Source organism: Protopterus annectens, chromosome 8.part0 (genome assembly GCF_019279795.1).
Source record: "Protopterus annectens isolate FY-2018-M chromosome 8.part0, PAN1.0, whole genome shotgun sequence".
NCBI lineage: Eukaryota > Metazoa > Chordata > Ceratodontiformes > Protopteridae > Protopterus > Protopterus annectens.
Genome location: NC_056741.1, coordinates 784,802,677 through 784,813,792, shown reverse-complemented (window position 1 = coordinate 784,813,792; position 11,116 = coordinate 784,802,677). Strand labels below are relative to the sequence as shown.

Genomic DNA, 11,116 nt, shown 5'->3' with positions numbered 1-11,116 from the left:
CCACTTCTTTAATTTACCCTACCCTGTACCTGTGCGCTTCATGTCAGTTTAAAAATAAATAAATAAATAAAAACTCTCTCTCTTGTTTACCTTTTTGTATGTGAATGAGTGTAGTGTATTTGGGTTCCTGTGGCCATGGTGGCCGAGCTACCCAAGCCAGGCTTCAGGAAATGCAGTGTGTGGTCATATGCTTCCTCCTTCTGATGGCCACACTCTGTGCATTGTTTGCCTGGGTGTTGATCACCTGGATTCCCCCTGTGCGGCCCTCAGTCCCAGAGCACTGATCGACAGCAGGAATAAGTTGATTCTTAAGGGCCTCCATCCCTTTGGAGACTGCTGCTTCCTCCACCCTGGCTTCTGGGACTCAACCTCCCACCAAGAAGTCCGGGGACAGGGAAACAACCTGTTCAAAGGAACAGGACCAGCGTAGGAAGTGGTCCCCGACCGCTCTTGCTTGGTCGAACCCCTGTCCAAGTCATGGGCGTATCCGGTCCAGGGCTCTCCTCGACTTTGGTCTCCCATCTTCTCACTGGAGACGGAAACTTCCTGGATTCGGTCCCCTTACCTGTCTCCCCTCTGTGCCTCCAGGCCCGGGTCCGTGGCTTCTTCCATCCAGTACTCTTGGAGCCTTTCTAAAGTCAAGGTGGACAGGATGATGCGGAAGTTTATTCGGGCCCAGATTCAGTTGGGAGTCTTGCCTGCTCCTCTCCACTCTGGGGCTGGGAGCATGCAGTCCATTTTCCTTCCCATTGGCTCCTTCTCCGAGCCGACCTTCGGTCTCGTAGTCATCGGGTCCAAGGTTTCCTGGTATTGAGGAGTCTGTGCTGGTGGCTCCTGGTACCTAGACACCGACCATTCCCCTGAGTGGTTCGGCTCTGACCCTTTCGGAGCCGACCGACTCTCAGAAGCGTAACCTCAGCATCTGATCCGAGGGGATGGTGTCGACTTTGAATTTTTCTGAGTCTGCCTTTCCTATTGGAGCATAGGCGATGGGAGGTTTGGCTCCGGCTCCTCCTTCGGCGCAGGGAGTAGCAGATCTGGTCCTGGTCATCCCTGCTTCGGGCGTTGATCACCTGCTGCTTTTGAGGTGGTGGAGCGCTTCCTCTCACCTCTTTGAGTCCCTTGACACAGTCATCCTCAGAGTCCATCCTGGCTCCCTCCTTTTCTGGCCTGGAGTTTGCCATCCTGCCCAATGACAGCCTGTTGCTACTGCACCCCAGGAGGCCCCCCCAGAACTTCCCGAAGTTTGAGTCCTCCCCAGAAATCCCCCCGGAGGAGCTCCTTTGGAAACACACATGCAAGAGGTGGCACTTTGACTCCCCACCGGAGTCCCTAATGGAAGATACCGACTTGGAGGTAGGGGAGGGTTCAATCATCCCCAGAGGATGTCTCCTTTGGAGACATCATGGAAATCCTGCCCAGCCCAGAGGAGTCTGTATTCCTGGAGGCTTATGGCACAGTACCATCTACCTCTTGGGTGTCCCCTTCCCACGGATCCCCTTGTGGATTGAAATTTCATTCAGGGCATGGAAGGAACTGGATACGCTTCAGCCTATCCCCAAGTGCCCGGACAGAATACTCAGTGTTCCCTTGGATAGCCAGCATTGGTGGAAGGGATCCCCAGTCGATGCCATGGTGGTTGCAAAGGTCACCAAGAAAGAGCTCGCTCAGTAGAGCTCTATATTCCATTCTGAAGACAGAGAGTCTTGGACTATGGACACACGCTACGGAAGGTGCCTCTAGGGCTGCCAGGGCAGGCGCAGCCATCCAGATGTCATGCCTTGCTCTGGCTTTGTGCTTTCTCAGGACCCTTCAAGGCATCATTTATGAATGCCCCCTATAATGGTTCTTTTTGTAAAACTGTTCAAGACACCTTAGTCCAGAGTGAGGACGGGAAGACTGTCGTCAGGATCTGCTTCTCCATTCCGTAATGATCCTTCCTTACAAATCGGCGTGAGGTCAAGAAGATGTAGTTCCAGAAAGCTGAAAGCTCTTCCCATGGTACTCAGGATTCGCCTTGCCCCAGAGGCACAGCAGGATATGACAGACACCACCCTTGTGGCAGAGGAGGCCCAAGAAACCAAGGGTCTGGGGAGCCCTTCCCGGATAGACCCCCAGAGCAGCCCTGAAGGATTGCCCGACTGCTAGTTTCTGGAGGCAGTCGGGGACATCTGTCTCTGCACCCAACAGCCTGGGAGTCCATCACCGATCACTGGGTTTTGCAGAGAATATCCAGATGATACTCTATCCCCTTTCTTTAACCCCCAGTTCCTCCCAAACACCTCCAAGATGTTCCACCCGTGCAACAGGAGCAGGCAGCCGTAGAAATTTCCAAGCTGCTTAAAAAAAAAAAAAAAAAAAAAAAAGTAGTCAGCCAGCTCATCCCCCCAGACCAATCCGGATCGGGCATCTCTTCCAGGTTCTGTTTAGTGCCAAAGAAAATGGTAGACTTAAGATCCCTTCTGGATTTTTCAACCTTGAACCTGTCTGTTGCCAAGACGAAATTCCAGATGGTCATCCTTCAGGTTATTCTGCCCTTTCTGCAGATAAACAATTGGATGTGCTTGGTGGACCTCCAAGACTCATACCATCACATCAAGATGAACAGGCACTCTCAGAGGTTCCTCTGCTTCCAGCTGGTAGCCAATCATTATCGGTTCAGAGTGCTCCCCTTTGGGCTCACTAACGTCCCCCCAGGTGATCACCAAAGTGATGGCAGTAGTGACGGCTCACCTGCAGCTGAAGGGTTTCAGGTCTTTCCTTATCTGGATGATTGGCTCCTTTCCGCTCCCTGTAGGCATAGACTGCATCAAGCCAGTGATGATCTTCTCCAGACTGCTCATTACCTGGGCATAATCATAAATGTTAACAAATCCCAACTGGCACCAGTGCAGGTTCTCAATTTTCATTGGGGCTCGTACAGACACTATTCAAGACAAGGTCTTTCTACCTCTAGACAGAGTGCTATCCCCTTCGACATGTCTCTTACATCCTTCAAGCCAAACTTCTCCAGGCAGATTCAGTTCTTTGGGTGTTAGGATCCATGGCAGCCACGATCACTCTCATATTCCAACAGCACGCCTTCATATTTGAGCCCTTCAATGGACTCTGGTGGTTCAGTGGTTCTTGTAAGACCTGCTCTTATCACATCTGGTTTGATCGACTCGGGTTTGCAAGGATTCTCTTCATTGGTGGCTTCGGTCCCCGGACCTTCTTTGGTTTTTGTTTGTTCTTCCCTCCCCTGTGATCACAGTTACGATTGACCCCTCCATGCTTGGGTGGGGGGCATTGCTTAGGAAGGACGGGCCAAGGCACGTGGTCTTCCCTGAAAACCTATCTGGATATCATTGTCCTATAGATGAGGGCAGTGTTTTTGGCGTTGCAAGCTCTTCAAGCCCATCTTCCTCAGGGGACTATTGCCAACCAGATGGACAATATGTCAGCAGTCTGGTACATCAACAAATGGGGGGGACCAGATCATATCCCCTTTGTCGCAAATCCATGAGATTGTGGGAGTGAGCGATCTCCGGACGTTTTCTGGTGGCAAAGCACATTCTGGAAAGGTCAAACATAAGATCTATTCTGATGCCTTAACGAGTGGTCTCCGAATCTTTCAGTAGTAGAGCAGATCTTTCTAACGTGGGGTCAGCCTTGCTGCAATCTCTTTGCCTCTCCTTCCAACGCAAAGTGCAGTGAGCATTTCGCTCTGAACCCCCACCTGGGAGAGCCCCCCCCCCACTAGTTCATGCTTGGTCCCTCCAGTCTACTATATGTTTATCCTCCACTCCCTCTGATATCCAAGTTCATTCAATAAGCTCAAAGGCTGGGGAGCTCAGTGATCCTCACTGCACCTCTTGGCCTCGCCAAGTTTGGTTCCCCTCTCTGTGGTCTCATGCATTCTGACCACCTTGGATGCTAGATACAGTTCTGGATCTGATTACTCATCCCTCAGGGATTCCTCATCCGGAATTGTCAGCCTGAAGCTCATGGTTTGCCTGCACAAGTTTCCTTGATAATTAGGTCTCTCGTACTGTCATCTCCCATTAAGAAGATTTTGGTAGCAGCTCACAAATCTTCTACCAGGAAGGTTTACTCAAGTAAATCAAAGCACTTTTTGATCTGGGCTTCTCAGCATGACTTGGATCCTTTCACTGCACCAGTTCTGGCCATTTTGGAGTTTTTGGTGAGTATTTTTAACCATGGCGCTAGCTTCTCTACCAGTAAGGGACAATTGGCAGTGATTTTTAATTTTCACGTAGGCAAGAATTCGGCTTCTTTGGCTTCGTCCAAACTTTGTAAAGCCTTTTTGAAAGGTACCTTCCTCCTTAGGCATCCATTTAAAGAGCCAACTCCCCCCTTGGGATCTCACCTCAGTGCTTCAGGCACTGGTTTCTCCCCCCCCCCCCCTTTGAACCAGTGGCTACAGTTTGTCTTAGAAGATGGACTTTTTAGTTGCAATCACTTCAGCCAAGACGATTTCCAAGCCTTATCTGTCAAGCTCCCATATATGTTATTTCATAAAGACAGGGTATCCCTGCAGAGTAAACCAGCATTTCTCCTGATAGTGGCATCAATCTGCCAGTTTTCTTTCCAAATTTCCAGAATAAAGCCCCAATGAGAAGCCCAGACAGAAAATGTTTTCCATTTGCTCTTTCATAGCTTGGAGAAACTGTGTAGCTATTTTCAGGAACTGAATGTGCAGGTGAGGTTCACCTGATAGGTGGGAAGGAGATCTAGTTATGGATTCAGAAGCTAGAGCTGCTACTGAAGAGGAAGCCATAGAGAGCGAGAGAGAGAGCAAGAGACAGCGAGCACAAAAGCACGAGAGAGAGCGAGCGAGAGCTAGCAAGAACGAGCGAGATCCACTTATCGCAAACCATTCTCCAGTCAAAATGCGGATATAAGAAAGTCATCAATTGTCGCTGTGGCCTTGGTAAGGGGTGGAGTAAAGGGTTTTCCCCTTGGGGGTTATGAAGAATCTATTCAACACATGGAATGTTTTTTGCAACTGGGAGAAACTAATGCAAGTATAGCGGAGTGCATTGGCTGAGACCACTGCACAAAGAGTACACTGTACAACCCTTATGTGAAATCTTGTGTGATTTACAAGTAGTATAGAAACCACTATTTGACCAAAGACTGTGGCAGGTCAGAATGGTTATAACTGCAGTTTTAAGTGACAAAAGTCTTTCTTCTAATAGTTTGATAGTGCGTGACCTAGTATCCAGATGTCTTCCTATGAAGACCAAGGTTTGCCAAGGCTGTAACGCAGATTTTTCAGAGTTCACTAAGATGCCAAAGAACAGCCATAAGTAAATTCAATCACTGGCAAACAGAACAGACTCTCCTGCTGGAGCAGCTAGGAGCCAATCACCCAAATATGGAAATATGCAGATCCTCCCATTAGTTACAAATGAGCTGCTACCACCACCTTGCATTTGATGAACACCTGTGGGCCTCTGGCGAGACCAAAGGGCAAGGCTTGGAATGGAAAAAGAATGGCTCTCAGCTGGAAGCACAGCTACCTTCTAGACTCCTTGGCAATGTTTATGTGAAGTTAAGTGTCATGAAGGTCTAAGGAGCACACCCAGTTTTTTTGCTATAGGCAGGGAAGGATGGCTTGCACTGTGACCACCTGGAACTCTTTTCTTTACATAATGAGGTAGGCTACTTAGGTCTTGAATGGGCCCAAGGTCCTTTTACATATTTTGAGATAGAAAGAATCTAGGAGAGAGTCCGGTGGGACCTCCTGAATAGCTCTTTTTGCAGGGGATTTGCAATATCCCTCGTTAATGAAGGTTTTTTTTTTTTTTTTTTTTTTTTTTAGATAGATTGGTATATCTGGAAGGGACAGATGACAATTCTGGAAATAATCTGATGAAAGTTGTCTTGCTTGATGGCCAGTCAGGCAACCCTGCTTATTGGAAAAATGACCTCCGAATCCCTTGTCCTGCAGACTTCTGCCCCTGAGGCATCTGCTGGAGGGGTCTCCCTCGACCTCAACTGCCCCTGTATGAAAAGAAGTCATAGGGAGGATATGTTGAGATTTCTTAAACCAGAGTGCATTGAACCTTTTGTGATTCCTTGAAAAGGATTTCTGAGGGGCCTAAAAATGGACTCCTAAGGCAGACAGTATCTTACCTTCTTGCTCTCACTTCAGGAATTTTTTCCATAAGCTTGTGGCAAAAGTGAGAGCCCACTGATAGAGTGCTTTGAATTTCTCTGTAAAGTCACAGTGAGGTAGCCATGCATGGATGGTAATTCATGGTACTTCCAGTTCCTGCTGCCCTAATCTCTCCATCAGCTGCATTGTACAATAGCCTCACACACAGGTTTGGAAATGGTAAGCAGTTGCCATAGGAGTTTTTTTTTTTAATAAGTTGCAGACATGGCAGACTTCAAGAATCTAACATTTGTTCCACAAGATCTTTCTGGAAATATACCATATGGGTTACATAATTCAGCGTCGTGAGTGCAAAATGTGCCTGGAGCATATGCTCCATTTCCCATTCGGTCCCATGTCCAAAACCCCTTGTTGGGAAAATGGACCTATGGGCAGTCATTCAAAAACTCCCTCTTAGTGGCCATTACTACAAAAATAACTCCACTTTTGGACATCTTTAGTTAGATGTAAAATCTTGTCTGGTTTGTGGGAGATACTTTCAGACAGACTAGGCTCCAACTATGCCCTCTCTGTCATCGGGCCATTCATATGATCAGTGGGAGGGATCACCAAGGAGGTAGAGGAGGCAGACCTGAAGACCTTAAAAACAAACCTCCACATCTAGGGAATAGAGGTCAGTGGGCTGGGACCGCTTTTGCCACATGAATTCCAAAATTTCACCACATCTGGCATCCTCTGGCAGGGACTGTAGGGACATCTAGGTCAGTGCCAAGAGTGACAGGTGGAGAGTTAATGTGCCTCCTCTTGCACATGCATTTTCATAGCGGATCCAGAAGGAACTCATCCAAATCGCCAGAAAATTGATGAGGTCTCTTGTAAAGAGCTTGTGCAAAGCCTTTGGAACTTTTGTCCACGGGAAGGATGGTGAGGGGGGAAAGCTGCAGAATGAAGGGTGCCCAGGGAGTGGAAGAGCCGTTATTGGAACATCCCCGACCTGCACAGATGAGCAGGCTACGATAGTCTATGACTCTGAAAGCCAATGACAAATCCATCAGCACCAAAAACCCCATTCATTAATGTTTTTGTCCATAAAGAGGTGGACATAATTAGGATGGGAAGACAGATACCAACAAACTGGATAGCTCTGACAGAGATCAGAGCAGACACCTCAAATGCAAATGATCCAGACACTAAAAAAGTCTGCACTGAAGGTGGTGCCAAAAACCCAGCTTTGAGAGGTCAGCACAGATACTACCATCTACTCTTATTATTTTGAAGTTGGTACCGAGTAAAATGGATCCTGCCAGTGCCAATAAGGAAACTATAGGAAGGACAATGGTTCCATTACCTTGGGTACCAATACACATACTAGAGAAGGAGCGTTCTGTGAGAAGATACAAGGCCAACCCAGTTCATCATACATTTACAGGGGATGGGATGACACCCATGTCAATATGAGCCTTTACAAAAGCCCTCATTCCCTAGTCAAAGCCAGAGCAGCTCCAGCTAGACCTAGCAGAATTACAGAAAGTAGTAAAGGGGAGATGGGGAGAGGTGAACATGGACAGCTCCCTTGGTAAGAGCAGCTACTTGCCATTATTTTGGAAGAGTGGTCAAGAATGACAAAGATCTCAGTACAGGAAGACCCTGACACTTTAGAGAAGGATGGCACTAAAACAATCAGGACAAAGATCACATGTAATGGGTCAGTCTGAGGGACTTTTGGTAATGTAGAATATCAAGGCTGAGATTCTTTTGGCTTTCTTTTTCTTCTACTTACGTTTCTCCTTTTGCATTACTTTTGCATTTCTTCTTAACTTTATCATTGCTGTTATCCAGGTCTCTCTGTCTTTACTTTTGTGCTTTATAAAAGAAAAGGGAATAAATCCCTCAGAATTAGTTTACTTTTCCTCTTTTGTAGAGAACAAGGGCCAAAGGCCTTACAAATATCATGGGTGGCCTGAAGATGCTCTGGCTCCAACCACACTACACAAAGGTTATGGGTATACTGGGGCAGGATTATCTGGACACTGCAGTCACATTTTCTGAAGCCCTTGCTTCATGTCAAAAATAAGGCAACACCCAAAATAGTAACAGTAAGCCAGTGTTACTAGCAGCACAAAAAGCAACGAACAGTAGTTACACTTCATGAACAAAAAAAATGATGTAACTATATACAACTGTTACAGGCAATACAAGGAAAAACACCTAAAAATAAGGCTAACAGAAGAACAAGGTCCGAGTCCAAGCCATTATCCTCCTCAAAGGTGAGGATAAAGAAAAGTATGACCAAAGTTAAAAAAAATAATAATAAATAAATAAAAGCTAATTTTAAGAAACACATTTCACCACAAGTACAGTGATCCTTGCTATAGAAGGAGCAAACAAAATCAGGGGAGAGGTGCATGATGCGAGTAGGGAAGAATCTCAGCTAGAGACCTTGGTAAAGTAACCAACTGCCAACTCTGATCTGTCCAACAACGAATATCTTACAATTTTTAAGTTGTCAGTCAGGATAATACAAGGTTTGTCCTCACTTTCCTAGTTACCAAATAAAATGTGAATTAATACCACAGTCTATACAGAGCAAACACCTTATTAATTTAAAGCCGAGTGCCATTGTTGTTCTTTCAATACATACAAAACTCAATGTTTTATAGTTTCTTTTTTTTAAATATAAACTATTTTTTTTATATAAACAATCTATACAAACATGTTTTATTCTTAAATTTTTCACCTAAGCTGACATGCTTCATTCCAGTAATCTTAAACTTAAAATTCTTTAAAACTTCAGATATAAAAAGTTTAAGCTTTTATTTGGCAAAAAGATACACATATTCAACAAATTTACATTTTGTGGCAAACTCTGTTGTCCCAACAGATATGATCCTGACTACAGCTCATGTTATCCAGACTTGAGCAATAGTCTGGATGCTGGAAGAAACAGCTGGACTTGCTTACAGCAAGCAATTCATGTTTGCTCACCGCACCTGTGCATGCTGTGCAGATGACTCAAGACCCGTGCACCAAACTATGTACAGATTACGGACATAACCACTGTGGAAAGCTGCTACAAGAAATCAGAATAGGTCAGGAGAAAACCATTTACCCACATGTTTGCCTGGATGACACCTCCTCCTGCCCATGAAACTGGTCACGTAAGGGTATACCATCACTAAGCAAGTCTCCATTGGAGATTGGGGGGGGGTCTCCTGTAGGGTGTTCATCCTGTGGGGTGAAGCAGAGTACAAGTGACTAGTTTAGGGGGAATGAATAAGTGGCAGCTCAGGAGGTGTGGACGGAGAGGCAGCAATGTGGACAAAAAAACTAGAAAATAAAATTGTTTTTATGTAAATAAAATAAAGTTAAAAGTCCTCACCTTTTTCTTTTGAGGTTGCTCTGCCTTACCCAGCAAAACTGCTTGAACTTTTACACTGCCATTAACAGCAAAAGTAATCAGTTCTCTCACTCCTCCTTCTTCCACTGGAGTCCATGTTATAGAAATAGGAACTCTCTCTGCAGGCTGTTAAAATAATTTAAAAAAAAAAAGGTTTACATTAGCAAATCCAAGCAAAAACAAAACACCAGACGAATGTTCTGCCCTGAATAGAAAGAAATCCAAAAATCCACAAAAGGGCAGAACACGATGTCAGAGCCAGGTTAAAACAATGTATTGTAAAAAATGTAAGCGCTTTCACAGTTCATACACTGCTTCCTCAGACATTGATAAATAGCAAACAATTCATCCCTTATATAACAAAATATACATTGGTCCTCCAAGTAATAAGGAGAATCAATTGAAGATTTAAAAGGGCACACACTAAGCTAGATGTATGAAGCAGTAGATCACACACTAGTAATAAAATCAGTGTAAAATAGTCACATAACATTTACATTGCGCACTGAAAAATCTAATGGTACATAACATTTAAAATGAATACAAAACAAAAAAGGAAGACGACATTACAACCCGAAGAGGCCAGTACATGCATAAAAATTTGTATTGAAAACACCCACATGTAAAGTGATTACCTTATGAGTGTGTACCTAAAAACTCTACAAAAAAACTCTAAAGAGAAGACTGGCTTTCAAAATAGGTTTCAGGGGAATTTTATCATTTAGCCCCTTGCCACTATCTGCTCTCAACCTCACTATCCATATCTCATTTACTTCTGTCTTATTTATGTCCCCCCAACCTCTCATCTACCACTGCTCTACCAATAACCAAAAACTTGAACTGATGTGTACTGTCATTATCCATTACATGTTTCACTAGGGCACTACTTGTCATTTTACTACTGATATAATAGAAATGTTCTCTTATTCTGTCTTTTAATATCCTGTTTTGTCTATGTAAAATGACATGCACACCACACAGTGAGCCAGATAAACCACATGCTTGGTATTACAGTTTGCCTCAACCCTAAAAACAAAGTTCATATTCAGATCTGGGTGAAAAACATTCTCCAGACATGTAAAACTTGCAAACTTTGCGTTTCCAGCAAGGTAAAGTAATTTTCGCATTATCTATATTTCTATCAACTTCCAGTTTCTTTGGGTAGCACAATAATCTTTTAAGAGACTTCATATGTTCATAAACACAAAACTGGAGTTAGGTCCTACAATCTTGCTGATGTCCTCATTAGCAGTAAAAATGGGCCAGAACGTCTTATATACCTCCAAGACTGGCCTCACATTGCTGGAATATAGGACTGGCATCCTAGTAACCTTTCTGCTCATCACTTCCTTCCTCTCAAAGTTGTCTTTCCCTCTTATATCTGAAAAATAGGGTTTGGCCTCAGTGCGCCTCAACTCCAGCTCTCATTCTTTATCAAAACTGGCTATTAGTTTTATTACTTTTACATTAATGTAAATTTGCCTGTGTCACAAGTGATGATTCAATAAAGGTGTTTGGAAAAACTTTTAGTTATGTACTCACCATAACTTCAGATGTTTGGGATCCATCTCGCCTACATTCTGACTGATGGGAAA

The 11,116-nt window shown here is 44.6% G+C and overlaps 1 protein-coding gene across 1 annotated transcript in view; it reads right to left on the bottom strand.

The window, feature by feature from the left end:
• Nucleotides 1-11,116, bottom strand: part of ASPM (assembly factor for spindle microtubules) — a 2,279,206-nt gene that overhangs the window by 2,260,712 nt on the left and 7,378 nt on the right. The window contains exon 2 of the mRNA XM_044080257.1: nt 9,504-9,647. Within this exon, the coding sequence (XP_043936192.1) occupies nt 9,504-9,647 (144 nt within the window). The remainder of the gene's footprint in view (nt 1-9,503; nt 9,648-11,116) is intronic.